This window comes from Coturnix japonica, chromosome 1 (assembly GCF_001577835.2).
Source record: "Coturnix japonica isolate 7356 chromosome 1, Coturnix japonica 2.1, whole genome shotgun sequence".
NCBI classification, from domain to species: domain Eukaryota; kingdom Metazoa; phylum Chordata; class Aves; order Galliformes; family Phasianidae; genus Coturnix; species Coturnix japonica.
Genome location: NC_029516.1, coordinates 172,920,448 through 172,937,657, shown reverse-complemented (window position 1 = coordinate 172,937,657; position 17,210 = coordinate 172,920,448). Strand labels below are relative to the sequence as shown.

Genomic DNA, 17,210 nt, shown 5'->3' with positions numbered 1-17,210 from the left:
TTATTTTATTAGCCATTTTGTTGAAATGACTAAGGAGATGCAATTGTCCCCACACTGGTGTTTAGGTGGGGCAGGAAGAACAATGACTTCAGCATTGTCATCCTGGCCATACAGGAAGACGCTGATGAAAATCTCTTGCCTGAGGTTTCATTGTGTAGCTGAGAGCCCAGTTAGTACCCTTGGAGCTGGTGCCCACCATGGAAGGGCCTGTGTGAAATCTCAGGGATGCAGGGGATATCCATACATTCATGTCCCAGGCCCATGTGAATGGATGATGCCTTCTTGCTCTCTAAAGATTTGGATAAGAATTCAAATTCTAGTCAAATTTTCTCCAGAAAGAGAGTTCTGGCCCATGTCCCTTCTTCCCTGCCATTCCCTTCAAAAGGCTGTGACTCCACTGCCTTGCACCAGAACTGGATGCACGCAAAGAAGAACTGCAAGACATTGGCAGAGCAGGATCTGCTATCTGGGAGGGCAAACAGCTCTTTCCGTTCCCGCATAGGGCACCCTTGTACAAAGTCTTGCACCCTTCCTACTGCCATAACTGACAAGTGACCTCTCCCAGCTAAACCCAAATCAGCAAACCTGACAAATGGGCAGCTGCTTCCAACTCCCAGCTACACTCCTGCATCTGTTGCTGCTTCTTGTGACTGTCATTTCACCTTGCACAAAGGTGACCCCTTGCACAGAATTAGCAAAGTGCTAAGAAAACAGCCACCAAAGTTATCCAAACTAGGATTCTTGCTAAAACAGCCTATTCCTCATCAAATCTGTGATGGAATGTGAGCACTGGACTCTATGCTGCTCTGCAGGTAGCAGCTGCATCCATTAATTACCTCAGGTTTGTTAATGATTTGTCCTTCAGGGAAGAATTTTGCTGGGAGAGATCACTGGTGGCCCCACAAGCTCTCTTGGCCAAGACGAGCTGGTTTTTCTGGTGTGTGCATGAGCTGGGTTTTCTCTGCTCACGTTGTCTTGTTGGAATTCCATAATGACTTTGTGTTTGTACTGATTGGGTTTGTCCTGTTATTGTGTCCAACCTGAGCTCTGGAAATGCCTCTTTTTAGGGGGGTTGGGGATGTTGTCTGCTGTAGGTTGAAGGACACAAAACAATTTTAGCAAAGTAAGTCCAAATAAAACTCACCACCTTATGAAACACAGCGACAAGGTCAGTGCTGATGGAGGCTTTGTGGCTTCATACCATGACTTGGCCACCTGCAAAGAAGAGGATGTTTGGAGGAAATGTGCATGAAAATCCTGCTAGAATCCTCCCTTTGGGAATTCCCTGGCCATCAGGTCACATCACAGGCCATGTCACAGTGTGTCCTATTTTCAGCTCAGGGGGAGTTGTGATGTGGTGCCTGCCTCTTCCTCTTCTAACCCAACAGCAGCACCTGCTGCCCTATGGAATGTTCCCTGAACATCAAACCACTTGAGACATACAGCCCCATGATGTTTGATGCTGTGGTAGTTGCAAAAAGGGAGCCAGTGGCTTCATTTAGTTTGGATAAATGTTTTCCCACAACAGAGAGAAAGGGCTATTAAGAGAAAATTTCCCATTCTTCTATAGAAACACTTGCCCAAAGCTCTAGATGAGATTATTAATTTCACCAATGAAGCTAAAACAAACAAAATACTCAAAGTCATCCTAGAACAGTGATAGCAGGGTTTGCATGACTGTACTGTACCCATCCTTGAAGGCATTTAAGGCCAGGTTGGATGGAGTGCTGGGCAGCTTGAGTTGGTGGTTGGCAACCAGCCTATGGCAGAGGGTTGGAAATGGATGATCTTTAAGGTCCCTTCCAATCTAAACCATTCTGTGATGTATGGTAATGGGGAAACCCAAACATCTCCTGGGGTGCATCCCTGGGTAATGCATTGCCCTGGGTTGCAATAGAGAAACTGTTGAAGACCTAGAAGGGGCTGTTTGCTCTCACAAGCCGATCTTCTTTATAGCTTTGCACAAGACACTTGGGAATGTGAGTCAGACAGGGAGGCCTGAGCAGGAGAGATTGCATTCCAGCACTATTCCTCTTTGGGATGAGGCACATGGGATAAATTGCAGGTTGTCCATCCAATGCAAAAGAGAAAAACTCAGGTGCCCCATGACCATGCCCTCTCCCCACATCTTCCACCCTCCATCTCAGCCGTGAGGACTCCACTCCCACATCCAACTGCAGCAGGAGACTCAGGGGACTGTGGCTGGAGGGGAAGGGCACTGTTATCCTTTCATTTCCTGAGCCTGCTCTGCTGTGGTTTTGCAGGGAGCAGAGACGAGGAAGCGCTCGCCGACTCTCAGCAGCCAGTTCAAGCGGTCCCTGGAGCTGTTGATGAGGACTCTCAGTGTCTGCCAGCCCTTTTTTGTCCGCTGCATCAAGCCCAATGAGTACAAGAAGCCCATGGTAAGTCCAGCTTTTCTCTCTCGGTTGCATTTCTTTTAAATGGGAATATCTACGGGAGCTAATGGCTAATGCAGCCCTTTCTGCAAGCAAACAAATCCACAGAGTTTGTTGAGATGAATCTGGGAGGTCTTTTCAATACAGCAGCACCCCAAAGCCTTCTGCAAAGGGGAGATGCTTCCCTCACCTTCCTTCCCGAGGACGACCTCAAGGAATTCACCCTGTAGCCCTTTATCCTATGGGAAATGCCTTTTATTTCCATAGTGGGTCAGAGCCTCCCTTCTAGCCATAGTGCCCTGCATTGTGTCCTCTTGCTGGGTCTGATGTTTCCCACAAGTGATCTCCTTTCTGTGCCTGTTTTCTACTTTCTTGAAGGGATTTTATTTTCTTTCACCCCCCTGGATTCTTTCCATCTGTTTTCTGTTTTGTTTTGTTTTGTTTTGTTTAGCAGATGTACAATTAAAATCACAGATGGAAAATAAAGGGAGGTAAATAGGAAAAATAAAGGTAAACAAAGGAAAAATAAAAGTTTTGGTCTGACTTTTGGGTGGTGGTCCTGTGTGGAGCCAGGACTTCAACTTAATGATCCCGATGGGTCCCTTCTAACTTGACATAATCTGTGATCCTATGGTTCTATGAATTAGAATCTTAGAACTGTAGAATCATAGAACCCTTAGAGTTAGAGGGGACCTCTAAGGGTCAGTTCTGTGCCAAAAAAAAAGCACAAAGTGTTAAATTTTGGACATCCAAGCAGTGTTTGCCTGTAACTTATGGTTCAGTGAGAGTGGGGCAAAGAGTTTGGTGGCTCTCTGGGTGGTTTATTGCTCTTTGGGCCAATATTAAAAGGCAGTTAATGGCCTATTAAAGAAATATTTTGGGTTAATATGTAACAGAATGTCTAAACTGAGATTTTGATGATGCCAAAGCAAAGCCTTGCTTCAGAGCATGGGTGGTGTTGAGAAATAGCTGCACGTTCTAAACTGATGTTAACAAATTGTTCCTGGTGCCCTGACTCTGAGCTGCTTTTGCATTGGGTTATCTGGGATTCAGTCAGGCATTCTGCATCCTTTGTGGCAAATTGTGTTTGACCAGCTCTGACGAGAGCTAGCTAGAATATTGTGTTCAACATATTAATTGCAAGAGTTTTGGTGAGACATAAAAAGAGAGGTATAAGCTTGAAAGAATCAAAGAGAAATTAATGTCGCTGTTAAAGTAATGAGTGGATGAGTTAACCCGGCATCAAGGACTGCAGTGATGTGAGAAGTGTGTTTTTGTTATATATATTTTTGGCATGGTAGGAAAAATCTCCCAGATAATGGAGCACAGAGCTGTGCAGGGTCATTGCAAAAGAGAATGTTTTCTGGGAGTTCATTTTCTATCCCAGGCTATGAAGGAAAGTGTGCTGATAGTGATAGGAAACAGCATGTTGGGAAGTGAAAGGTCATTGGAAAGTCCTGGCTGTTTGTTACTTTCTGTTATTTTAAAGCTTTTGTTTCCTTTCTAAAATGTACTTTTGGAAAGAAAAAAGAAAAAAAGAAAAAAAAAAGAAAAACTTGTCTTTTTTTTTTTTTCAAGCCCACAACTGCTTTATGGAGCAGGGAGACAGAAGGAGAGAACACAATGGGGCTTACTGCCCTTACTTTCAGTGCTGCTCCAGAACCACACCATGTCTGCCTTTATTTGACCATGAGTGGTCATAGAATCATAGAATCACCAAGGTTGGAAAAGACCTAAAAGATCATCCAGTCCAACCTTTCACCTATTACTAATAGCTCCCACTAAACCATGTCCCTCAACATAACATCCAGTCTTTCCTTGAACACTGGTCATTACAGGGGTGACTGTAAGGTGTGCTTCCCCTTTCCCAAAGTGTTGTTCACTGTTATGTTTTTCTCTCCAGATCTTCTCTCCATCCTTTTCATAGAATGTAGGGTATGTTCTGCTTTGCAAAGAGGAGTTAAAGAAAAGGTCCATCACAGCCAACTCCTATAGTCTCGGGTTCACCACATGGAGGGTTTGAGTGGGTGCCTGCCCTCATTGTCTTACACATCTTTCATCTTATGACCAGGCCAAGGTGTGCAATCATAAAGTTATTTAGGTTGGAATAGACCTCTAATCCAACCCCAACCTATTAGCACCATGCCCACTGACCATGTCTCTCAGTGCCAAGTTATTCCACCACCCCAATGGGCAGCTCATGCCAATGTGCTGCCATTCTTTCTAAGAATAATTTCTTCCTAATATTCCAATCAAACCACCATGTCCTGTAACCTCCCCAGCTGTTTGATCGGGAGCTGTGCGTCCGTCAGCTGAGGTACTCAGGGATGATGGAGACCATTCGGATCCGCCGGGCTGGTTACCCCATCCGTTACACATTTGTAGAGTTTGTGGACCGATATCGGGTGCTCATGCCTGGGGTGAAGCCAGCATACAAGCAGGTGAGCATCTTCTTCCACTGCCAATAATTGTTCTCTGTTGGTCTCACTGGAGGTGTTCATAGGAGGTGCATCCTTACCAAAAGCAATCATGCAGCATTTGATCCCCAGATGTGGCAGCAATGCTTAGGGATTTCCAAGTGAAAGAAGAGTGGTCATGGGACTGACAGGGACAGAGAGCTGAGCACCAAGGGGCTTTATTCAGCCATTCCCATTCCCTCCCCTTAAATGTAGTGAAAAGTTAATTAGCAGAAAACTACTGGAGTTTAGACCAGAAAGGGTCAGCACTGAGCAGAAAAGCTGAAGCTGGACCTGATGAACAACATTTCCACTCCCACCAGGGGGACCTGCGTGGGACATGCCAGCGAATTGCTGAAGCAGTGCTTGGAAAGGATGATGACTGGCAGATTGGCAAGACAAAGATATTCCTGAAGGTACTGGGCTCCCTGCATCACCCTGCTATCTGGGATCCTTGTTGATGAAGGGGCCTCCTATCAACCCTTTCCATCACAAGACGTGACCCTTTTATCCGGTCTCTGGGCTGGCAATAAGCAGAAAATGAGCCAAGGCAGGATATTTGGGGCTGGTTTAGGAGGAAGTCCTGACACACTGCCAGCCCTGATGCACGCATATACTCGTACAGATGCAGAAATAGTCACGTTAAACTCACAGCCTTTTCCCTCCTTTGCTGAGATGCTTTATTTCAGATCCTGCCTTTACCTAACCCCAGAGCAGCAGGAGAGGTGTCCATGCAAAGCCCTGCAGAAAGGGGGACTGAGAATACTACAAGCTCAGTTTGGTTTTGGAATGTCCTTGCACAACACAAGACATACCTACAGCTTACCTCTCTGCATTGGCTCAGCTAATAGCCAACATTTCAGGTTTCCCAGCAGCACCCTGAATGAGAGCATCCACTGCCCATTTACACTCTGTTCTCCTTACACACCAATTCCAGAATTATGCTTGGGACATGATGTTGAGCTGACTGGGAACCAGAATGGAAGCAAAGCCTTCTCTCAAGCAAACATCTCAGCACTAGATCTGATGGCTTATATTTAAATAACAACACCCACACCTCATCTCCATCCCTTCCCTAGAAGCTGTTTCTACTAGTCACTCTTTCCAGAGCCTGTTATCAAGATCCCGCAGCTGTTAGGGCAGGAAACAGAGAAATCAGGAGGCCCTGAGGGGTAGTGTGAGGTCAAGCAGAGCAGGAAGCGTGTGGACTTGCCTCCACTGCACCCAGTGTGGCAGGGCTCAGCATGCTACAACACGGACAGAAAGTGGAGCTCACTGTGGGAGGAATGAGAAGAAAACTTAGATGTGTGCATCTGAATACTTCAGGGCAAGGAAATTCCATGTAATGAAGTTGTTTTGTCCTTAGGGTATGGAACAACTGCAGCTTTAGCTGGAGGGAATGATGTGACCCTGGCAGCAAATGATGCGACCCTTGCTCCCAAACCTCTCCAGTGCTCGTGAGAGTTTTTCTCATGGCTAATGGCACTGACAGGGAGCTCACCATGGAAGGGCAATGTAATTTGTGTGTTTTCAGACTGTAACATTCAGCATATTCATCTTGTTGCTGCTCTGGTTCAATTGGGAATTAAGGCAGTGGATCACTAAGATTTATGTTTGGATTTCTCCAGGAGAAGATAAGGGATGCTTGGGAATTAAAATGTCCAAAGAGTTTGTTTTGGTCTTCTTCCCTTGTGAAGGGCCTTGCATCACCTTTGCTACCACATTTAAAGCAATTGGAGATCTGCAGACATGAGTACTGTGTTGTTTCCCCCCTCAGGACCACCACGATATGCTGCTGGAGATTGAGAGGGACAAGGCCATCACAGACAAAGTCATCCTCATCCAGAAGGTTGTGCGTGGGTTCAAGGACAGGTAAGTGTGAGCTCTTCTCTCTGGAAGTTATTCCCACACCAATCCTATAGAGACCTCTGAGTTCTCATGATGCTGCTCTCCCCAGGGTGTCTATGCACATGTTCAGACCAGCTTCAGCAGCATATAGTGAGCAGATGAGGGTAGTGGGGTAGTGTTGCTGAAGTTTGAATCAGATTGAATCCATTTACAGGTGTCTGAGATTGAAGCAGAGAGCAAGCAGTGAGATTTCATAGGAGAATGCAAAGAGGGGAAGGCAGGGACCATTCCCAACATCTGCTCTGCCCAATCCCATGGATCAGCATATGGAGACCCATCAGAGAGAGACCATATAGACCTTCTTGTAAAGACAAAGAAAGCTGGGGAATGATACATTTTCAGGCAAAAAATGCAGAGTTTGCTCCACCCAGATACGCAATTTCAAGTCTCTAAAGAATGAGGCCCAGGGGATAATAAATCATGGCCAAGCTGCAGACACACATGACTGAAATGCCTTTACAGGTCCAATTTCCTGAAAGTGAGAAATTCAGTCCTGATGATTCAGAGATATTGGCGTGGACATAACTGCAGGAAGAACTACGGTGCTGTAAGTATATGGATGCTTCCTCACACTTCTGCCTTCCTACCTGCTTTAGGTGGGACCTAAATTAGAGTTTTCTGGCTCAATTTGCCCCACCAGGTTTGGGTTGGTGGGATGAATGAAATGGTGCCCTTGCTGTTTTGCCTTCTCGTTAATGACAGATCCTTATCACCTTCAAGCTGTCCCTTTTGCTCATGAATGAGATTTCCATTGTACCAATGGGCTTTTAAAAGTCTTCCCCTAGTTTCCAAAAACAGACTTTATCCCCATGTGTGATCACATCTGCAAACTAGGCTTTCTCCTGGCCTCTCCTCAGCCTAATTCATAGCCTTCATGTCTCCTTGTCCTAGCTAGCTCTGACTCCAAAGTGGGTCATTTTGGAAGTGTGCTGTGTTCTAAAGGGCTTGGTATCATCCTGTAGGGCCTCAATAGGATAGAAATTGCCATTTCCAGATTGGCCAAGATGATGCTTGCTTTGGCAAAGCCAATTCATGGCAACAGATCTGTAGGAGCAGTGATTAGCAGGGATGTAATAGAATCACAGAATGGCTTGGGTTGGAGCAGACCTCAAAGATCATCTAGCTCCAACCCCCCTACCTTGGGCAGGGTTGACAACTGCCAGATGAATTGCTAAAGACCATGAGAGGTGTTGGAACTCCATGGGAGCAGGCTCAAGGTTGATATCAGAAGCCAAACCTTTTGAAACCTCTCAAAGGCAGAAACCACAGGTCTCAATGGGAAAGAAACTCCCTTCATTCTCCTTAGGCTTTAATTAATGGAGCAGCTGGAGGGCTTCATTTCTCCACCCTCTTGGACAACCTCCCTCCCAAAGGCTTGTCTTGGTGAGATCTGATTTCAGTCCTTCTTATTTAAGGAGAAGAAGGAGATTAGCAAGGCAAATCTTCTTAGGGTGAGCTGCAGTGGAGTGGTTTCATCGTGCTCCCTTTTGCAGATGCGTATTGGCTTCCTGAGACTGCAGGCCCTGTATCGATCCCGCAAACTCCACAAGCAGTACCATATGGCCCGACGGCGCATCATCGAGTTCCAGGCCCGCTGCCGGGGCTATCTGGTCCGTAGGGCTTTCCGTCATCGCCTCTGGGCTGTCCTCACTGTGCAAGCCTACGCTCGGGGCATGATAGCACGAAGGCTTTACAAGCGCCTCCGAGGAGAGGTATGTATTGTGGAGAGGATGGTAGTGGGAAATAGGAGTGGGGAGAGGGGGGACAAATAGATTAAATGGCACCAAAGAATCCTAAAAAGTAGGAAACATCTCTTGAGAAGGGCTCCTGTGTTTATTCCTCAGTATCATCGGCGCCTGGAAGCAGAGAAACTTCGGCTGGCAGAAGAGGAACGGCTTCGAAAGGAGATGAGTGCCAAGAAAGCCAAAGAGGAAGCAGAAAAGAAACACCAAGTAAGCCAGGACTGCTCTTTCCGGGGCTGTCTCACTACTTCAAGGGCCTGCTTCTGCTATGTTGAGGGGGAACGCCAAAAATATCTAAGGGATTTCTGCCCTGCTTGAGTTATTTGTATATAATTCACTAAAGCCCTCTGTGCTCAATCTAGACTTAAGCTGCTCCAGAATTTCTGATCTGCTGCAAAGGAATGTCAGAGATTACGGTTGTTATTTGCTTCCTTTTGGTGTTGTATGAAGGCTGAAGGTGGAATTGTGTAGATAATGTGTATATGTGCAAGTGTGCACATGCACAGATGTATAAAATAGAAAAAATATCACTGAGAGTCTCAGTGCAGGGATCAGACCTTCTAAAAAGGCACTATAGAAGGAGAATATATTACTGCTTTGTCCTTCTACAATTTGGGTGCTGAGATATGAACACGCTACTGTTTAGCTCCAACTCACAAGGCTGGGATAGTGTCTTAAGCATTGGGAACCCTGTGTTTCTAAAGCTGGTCTCCATTGAATTCAGTGCCAGCTCTCTGGAGTCAGCAGTTCAGTCACTGTGCATTTTCTCCTCCAGGTACGCCTTGCCCAGCTGGCCCGCGAAGATGCAGAGAGAGAAGTAAAGGAAAAGGAGGAAGCACGTCGGAAGAAAGAGCTTCTGGAAAAAATGGAACGAGCTCGCAATGAGCCAGTGAATGACTCAGAAATGGTGGACAAAATGTTTGGATTCCTAGGGACAACCTCCTCCCTACCTGGCCAGGAAGGGCAGGCACCCAATGGCTTCGAGGTACTACAGATGCACACAGGTTGACTGTGACGCAAAAGGCTTTAGCAACACGTGAATTTATTAGGGTAGAATGGGGCAATACTAAAGGAGGTCTTTCTTTAAGATTTCCTTCCTTCTGCATGGCCCCACGGGTTTGCTGGGCTGTGGCTGGGACAGACATGCTGTTGCAGGTTTTCTATGGGGCTGCTACAAGGGAGGGAGCAGTATTGCTGTAAGATCAGTGAGGACCTGTGGCCTTTGTGATTTTTTTCTTCACTGCTCAAGTAAATTGGCACTTGGACAGCCATTGCAGAACTAGGGCCATGCTTAATGCTTCTCCAAGTGCTCTGGGAACATTGCTGAACAAAGGCATGTCCGTCTGGACTCAGAATTTCCTTGGGCTCCAGAGTTACATTTCATGGTTTTTTCTCCAGTTGGCTTTTCTTGATGGAAATCAGGTAGTTGGTAAAGTCAGGCCCGAGGGGGAAGAACAGTTCAGCATCCAAAAACGTGCTGATCTCCTGACATCCACTTCCCCACCAGGATCTCGAGCGAGCCCAGAAGGAGCTGGAGGAAGAGGACCTTGATGCTGCATTGCCTCTCCCTGAGGAAGAGGAGGAAGATCTCTCAGAGTACAAATTTGCCAAGTTTGCTGCCACATATTTCCAGGGCACGACAACACACACCTACATTCGCCGACCTCTCAAGCAGCCTCTCTTGTACCATGAAGATGAAGGAGACCAGTTGGTGAGGCAGGGGAGGAAAACCCTTGAGCAGGGTGGGTTGGAGCAAGCCTGGGAAGCCTTTCACCTGAAGGGTAGATGCTGCACTGATGCACATGGTTTAGTAGGCATGGTGGGGATGGGTTGAGAGTTGGACTAGATGATCTTAAAGGTGTTTTCCAGCATTAATGATTCTGTGATTCCATCTGAATGTGACATCCCCTAGCCAAGAAGCAAATCTCTTGTAGGTTGTGCAAATGCATTCATAATGACAAGAACACAGATCTTGAATTTGTGGTCCTGGCCACCAGCATACCAACTTTTCTCACTCAGGTAAAATTCATGCTGTGAGCAAATTAGTTGTGTCTCACACAGCTAGGCAACGAGACTATAGTGGTGGTCCCAATGGTTTCATAGAATCATAAAATATCCCAAGCTGGAAGGGACCCACAAGGATCATCCAGTCCAACATCTTGCTCCACTAAGGACGTGGTTTGACTACTACCTCCTTTACCCTACTGCAGTCTGATGGAGTTAAACTTCATTTCAACAGGCAGCACTTGCTGTGTGGATCACTATCCTCCGTTTCATGGGAGACCTCCCTGAGCCAAAATATCATACGGCCATGAGTGATGGTGGTGAGAAGATACCAGTGATGACAAAAATCTATGAAACCCTTGGGAAGAAGACTTATAAGAAAGAACTGCAGGCTCTGCAGGGAGAAGGAGAGGTAATTGCTTTCTCACTGAGGTAACTGTCTGTAAGAAAGATGGTGTTTTCATGTCACAATACTTTGGGAAGAAATGAGTTTGTCAATTATATCTGCAATTGTGCTACAAAAGGAGAATTGTCTGTGTGTCAGATGTTGTTTCTATGTCCTCTTCACAGAGACAACTGAATGCCTCCAATGGTACTGTCTAATGGGCCTTTCATCTCTCTCTTCCTCCCCAAATAGCAGAAATACATGGGAAGCGTACAATGTCTTGTGCTATTGGTCTCTCTTTGGGGGATTTTGTGTTGATTTGCTCTGGGTCAAAAGAGAAAAAATTAAAAATGTGCCCTTAATCCTGGAGCAGGAAGTGAATAATTACCAGGAGATTAAGCTGCAGAAATCCCTGTTGCATCCTCAGCGTATTCTGGGAAGTATTTGGAGGACTTTGTCTTAGGACCCCTCCCAGATAAGACATTGCACTGGATAAATCACTGCCTGTAGCACTAATATTCTCTCCTTTTTACAGTTGTTTTGTACAGCATGGTAAGCTGTTACCTGGTATTAGGATTTTCTGTTTTTATAGATGGTGGTTTCATTCAGCACTTTCACCCCAGCACCTGAGAATGAGAGCAATCTGATTTGAATGCAAAGTGCTATGCAAACTGCACATCTCAGGGGGTGATCATGCTCATCTCATTTGTGAAACCGGAACAAGCCTGAATAGGATACAGTAGAAGTAATGGGGCACAACTGGACCAGGACTCAGCCACTTTTTCAACATGGCTTTATCTTTTTGCAGACATCTCCAGTTTGTAGTTATAATTTAGGGTAGGTTCATTGATGAGACACTGGTCATCTGCAAAATTCAGAGCCCAACCTAGTTTATCCTGGGGCAAAAGGAATATGGATCCAGAATTCTAGTCACTACCTTCTGTAATGTCTCAGTCTCTGCCATTTGCATAAGTCTTGGGGAAGCAGAGACAGCTTGTATTTGGCAGGGCTTTCTCTCACCACACCGCACTCTGTGTTTCTTGTTGTGCAGAGTACTCACATTGACGGGCACAAGAAGAACAGTGTGCGGCACAAACTGGTCTCCTTAACACTCAAGAAGAAATCCAAACTGACGGAGGAGGTGAGAGGAGACGCTTGGCCGCCTGGCAGCACAAGTGCCGTTGGATTGTCTGCAGCCCTCTCTGACTCTCTTCTGCTTTTCCCTAGACAACATAGAACCAGCCCTCCTCTGGGTTTGGCGCTACCTGTCTCTCTGCCTGAAAGATTTAAGGAGTGTTTAAGGGGAAAGGTTGGCTTCCCGTGTCTCCTTGAGTCATTCTGCACCTCGCGCCGGCCTCCCCTCGACTCCTGTTCTCCATCCACTCAGCACCTTCCCTCCCCTCTTTCACAGCCCTCCATCCAGCTGTTAATACCTCTCACCACTTGTGATGGTCTGAATGTTACCCCTGCTTTTAGCTTCCTGCCCTCCTCTGTGTAGTAGGTAGCAGAGGAAGGCCATCCAAAAGTGCTCACCCATCCTCTGCCTCTCTCTTCTCCAGTTTCCCTGTGCATAGCTATCCAAAGCTGAGAACTTTTGGAAATACCATCCTCAAAGAGTGAGGAGCAATAAGGCTTTTGGTTAGGGGGATGAGAGCAAGGCAAACACTTGGATTCAGTCTTTTTCATAGTGTCTTGTCCACTTCCAGAGCAGGCACCAACTCAGCTGCATGAGAGTATGAAGATCTCACTCTGATATAGTCACCCTCCTTCACTTTAGTGTCAATAGAAAGAAGTAGGAACCAATTCAGAGTATCCTAACATGGCTCTGAACACATTCTAGATATGTCCATCTCTCTATAGTGGCTCTAAATAGAGAATGAGTTGACCAGCTGAGGTAGAGAGCTGTGGGCAGAGCAGTGAATGAATGTCATCCCAAAAAGCACCATACTGTGTGCTTTTATCTGCATTGTTAGCATGGAGAGAACATCTATTTGTTAGTATTTTAATAGTTCATTTTTTTTTAATATGACTAAATTGGAAGGACCAGCCTTCCTTGGCAATAAATTGGATTATTCTAAGCATCATTGGTGACCATTTTTCAACTGTGGGTCAGCAGTGTTACCATTGTAGAAAACAGAAGAAAAAACTAAGCAGGAGGAAGTGTCACCAGGCAGAGCCATTTTCTTCTTAACCCATATGTATTTAAAGCCAACCGATTCACAACCTCCCATCACTGAAAATGCATAGACCAAAAAACTTCTGAGCCCCTTCCTGGCTGGTGGAGGAGTCCTCCTGGGGGGGTACACCACATTTGGGTTGGGGTTGGGGGGCCACAGTAAATGGCTATACTGAAAGAGAGCAATGTATCTGCTTGGCAGGTGACAAAGAGACTTCATGACGGGGAGTCAACACTCCAAGGTAATAGCATGCTTGAAGACCGGCCCACCTCCAACCTGGAGAAGCTCCATTTCATTATTGGTAATGGCATCCTCAGGCCAGCATTAAGGTTAGAAATCAGGACAATGGCCATTCTTTTAATTCCTTCTTCACTGAGCTATTCTTGTCCAAATTATTTTTCTGGTGTGTGCAGCTTTATCATGCCCTCATCCTTCTGGTTGTGTTGCACAATTGGGCTGGGTTGGGTTGTGTTCCTTAGTGTTCATTTCAGGCCTGATCAAAAGACCATTGGGAGGGATTCAGAGGCTTCTGAAAGAGATGGAGGGTGCTGGATTGCTTCATTAGCACTCCTGCTTACTGTTCACTACCTTTTGCTTTCCATTTGATCATTTAGTCTTCTTTCATTTGTGTGAATATTTTTGATGACACAGACGTGAAAAACTTAAACTCATTTTTGTTACTAAGTAAAGCATTCAAAAAAACAGAAACAATCAAATTAGAGATGACTATTTATCTGTTTTTTAGCCCATTTGTATGTGTGTGTGATATAATACAATCCGCTTCATTTTATCCTCCCACAGGGAAAACTCAGTTGAGAACTGGAGAAGGAAAGCACTCAATAGACCATTCAGTGACCAGAGCGGTCACCTTAGGGCTATTATATGAATGTCCTTGCAATTCCAAAATGAACCTTTAAGTATCACACACAGACAGGGTTTGGCTCTTTCTCTGTTAACTCTGAAAAGCACCACCTTGTTAAATCTAATTTGTATTTTCAATTCTATTGCAGGGATGAAATCTATTGTCAAATCTGCAAGCAGCTGACTCAGAATCCATCCAAAAGCAGCCACGCCAGGGGCTGGATCCTGATGTCTCTCTGCGTGGGGTGCTTTGCTCCTTCTGAGAAGTTTGTAAAGGTAAACTGCAGATGAAATTGATCTCAGATACCATCTGCTGACACATTTTCTTCCCCATCTTTTCTCTTGAAACCAGCTTTTCTCTTGAGTTTGATAGTGGAAGGAATCCCTGGGTCTTCATCCCTGTCAGGAATGACAGTGGCGTAAAGTTCCTACTGAATTTGCACACCCAGAAAGGCCCACATGTACCGTGTTTCTCACATCCACAGATCAATGCATTTTGTCAAGCATCTGCTGTCTTTGCCAGTGTTACCTAAGGCATGTCCTCTAGTTTGACAAGGAACAGTATTACATAGCAAATTATAAATCTAATCTGTTCATGGTAAGGGTGATCCATCACTGAAACAGACAGCACAAGGAAGTGGTAGAGTACCCATCCCTGGAGGTACTGAAGAGATGTGTGGATGTGACACTAAGAGACATGTGTTAGTGGTGGACTTGGAAGGGTTTGGAGATGGTTGGATTTGATGATCTAGTGGGCCTTTTCTAATCTAAATGATTCTATTGTTCTATATAATGTATCTTCAGGAGCATTGTGGACAAGCAGGACTGAAGTCAGTAGGCTGACACTATTAAAAATCAGATTTTTCTTAAGGATTTTCATTTTTCTTAGCCATACTCCACATTTTGTTCCTAGATTTGAGCAGCCTTCATTCCAAATAACTGATACACCTCAAGTCTGACCAGCATTATCTGGGCTGTTGAAGATAATCCCATGATTTAGAGTTTGACTGGCTCAGAGCAAAGGGCTCAGTACTTTGTCTTTGCTTTGACACAACATGACAAGGCTTCCTTTGACCCTCCCAGATTTTTGAATGTCGATGATCTCTAAGGTCCCTTCCAACCCGCACGAAACTATGAAACTATGAAACTATGAAATGTTGGAGTCTAGAACTGCTCCCAGACCCACTGGAAATAAAGGTGCTAACACTAATATCCATAGATATCAGATCAGGTTCAGTACTGAAAGAACTGAAGCCAAGAATAGAAGTCCCTTTTTCATCGCCAGGCACTGTCAGGAAGAAATCTAATAATGCAGATAAATCACTGGCAAAGTGGCAGAAGATTAAATTATGCCTGGAAATGTGATCTGAAAAAGTATATCACAGGAGACTATGTGAATTTAAATTTTTAATATTGAAAAGTTATTTTAGGTGAGCGAAGCATTTCACAGAAATAATTAATGAGTAACCCAGAACAATCTGCCCAGGGAGGTGGTGGAGTCACTATCCCTGGAGGTGTCCAAGAAACACGGAGATGTGACACTTAGAGACATGATTTAGTGTATGCGACAGTTAATAGTTGGACTAGATGGTCGTAGAGATCTCTTTCAACCTTATTGACTCTGTGATTCTACCTCTGCCCAAAGTCCTGGTGCATGCTGAAGTGTGTGTTGATATTCCCAAAAACATTCTGCCTTTGTTCATCCTGGGCAATAGGTCAGCCATTTTGCTCCTTAGCTACAAGTTTAGCCAAGACATTTATGTAATGTTTTTAAGTGTATCTCTCAAACTGCACAAGTCATTGGATTTCATTTTCTATGCAATGTATTTTTTAACATATGGTAAAGTACTTCAAATTTTGGTTTAGGGTCCAATAAAATCCAGTTTAAAATTCGACTGAGGAAACACCTGTTTAATGTAATTGTGAAATATGTTTTCTATTATCAGCTAAGTGTTCTGAGTGGTATTTGCTTGATCATGTTTCCCATGATCATTATTGATAGACCTTTTTCATTCACTCCCATTGTTTTGTTCCATATTCAATAGTATAACTGTCTAACCAATGTGTTCCCTGCTGCAAACAGTACTTAAGGAACTTTATCAATGGAGGCCCTCCTGGTTATGCTCCCTATTGTGAAGAGAGGCTGCGGCGGACATTTGCCAATGGGACAAGGACGCAACCACCAAGCTGGCTAGAACTGCAGGTATGAAGCACTCCATTCCCTTCCAAGGCTGCTAGGACTCAGGGTTGGATCATTTCACTGTCATGGGAGCCACAACTCTGTCAGAGTAGAAAACATCATGACAAAATGCCTATTTCTCTCAAGAATTTTCAGGTATCGACAATATATTACATTCCTCTTGCATCCTGGCTTTGCTCCAAGGCATACTGAAGATCATACCCTTTGCCTACATCAATACCTGTAAATTAAATGCATTTGAGAATGCTCTTAGACATCGATGCCAGATGGCATGGAGCAAACCCCCACATGTGCTAGGAATTCTTCCAACTGAAAGTGGCTGCAGGCAAACTACCTACTGAGAATGTCCTTGGAGCATCATAGCTGCCCAAGCTTCTTCAGGGGCAACTTGGAATAAGCCCAGTTTATGCCATATTTGGTCATTTTCTGTGCTGATTTACTAGCATAGATGATTGTGTTTTAGTGCCTAGGAGCATTCCGGAGCCTGGTTGGATTTACTAGATTAAACACTTCAATGATTGAATGTATTACATACAAGAATTTTTTCAATGCTTCCAGTGACCGACCATACATTATCCAGTTGAGAATGCTATGGTAGCATTGAAAGATAGCCAATTAGTGGAATCAGGGATTAAAGAAACAGCTGCCATTGCTGGGGGGGAAGTAGATAGGTAAATAACCTAGAATGTTGAATGTCTTCATAAAGTCTGACTATAATCCATTAGGCAACCAAGTCCAAGAAACCAATCATGCTGCCAGTCACATTTATGGATGGGACAACAAAAACACTGCTGACAGATTCTGCGACCACTGCTAAAGAGCTCTGTAATTCATTGGCTGACAAAATCAGCCTGAAGGACCGATTTGGCTTTTCACTTTACATCGCACTTTTTGACAAGGTAGGTTATAATCAATGCTTCTGACTAACCCTATAAAAGAAAAGGGAGATTCTCCTTGCTGTTACATATCGTCCAGAGGGAAAGAAAGACCCTGTACTCTGAGACCTGTCAAAAGCTCAGAAATAAAAATATATATGTGCATGTATGATTTTTACAGTATGAGAAGGCATACACTGGAGTGG

General features: G+C 44.8%; 1 protein-coding gene across 6 annotated transcripts in view; it reads left to right on the top strand.

The window, feature by feature from the left end:
- Window positions 1-17,210, top strand: part of MYO7A (myosin VIIA) — an 82,944-nt gene that overhangs the window by 53,014 nt on the left and 12,720 nt on the right. For 3 of the 6 annotated variants that reach the window (XM_015852500.2, XM_015852499.2, XM_015852498.2), the window contains 15 exons: window positions 2,265-2,402; window positions 4,679-4,837; window positions 5,176-5,268; window positions 6,630-6,724; window positions 7,223-7,307; window positions 8,254-8,472; window positions 8,605-8,712; window positions 9,278-9,487; window positions 10,010-10,213; window positions 10,742-10,918; window positions 11,943-12,032; window positions 13,270-13,397; window positions 14,079-14,205; window positions 16,013-16,132; window positions 16,855-17,028. In XM_015852500.2, the coding sequence (XP_015707986.1) occupies window positions 2,265-2,402; window positions 4,679-4,837; window positions 5,176-5,268; window positions 6,630-6,724; window positions 7,223-7,307; window positions 8,254-8,472; window positions 8,605-8,712; window positions 9,278-9,487; window positions 10,010-10,213; window positions 10,742-10,918; window positions 11,943-12,032; window positions 13,270-13,397; window positions 14,079-14,205; window positions 16,013-16,132; window positions 16,855-17,028 (2,127 nt within the window). Of the gene's footprint in view, window positions 1-2,264; window positions 2,403-4,678; window positions 4,838-5,175; window positions 5,269-6,629; window positions 6,725-7,222; window positions 7,308-8,253; window positions 8,473-8,604; window positions 8,713-9,277; window positions 9,488-10,009; window positions 10,214-10,741; window positions 10,919-11,942; window positions 12,201-13,269; window positions 13,398-14,078; window positions 14,206-16,012; window positions 16,133-16,854; window positions 17,029-17,210 lie in introns of all 6 variants that reach the window. The other 3 variants (XM_032442283.1, XM_032442284.1, XM_032442282.1) reach the window with 1 other exon arrangement.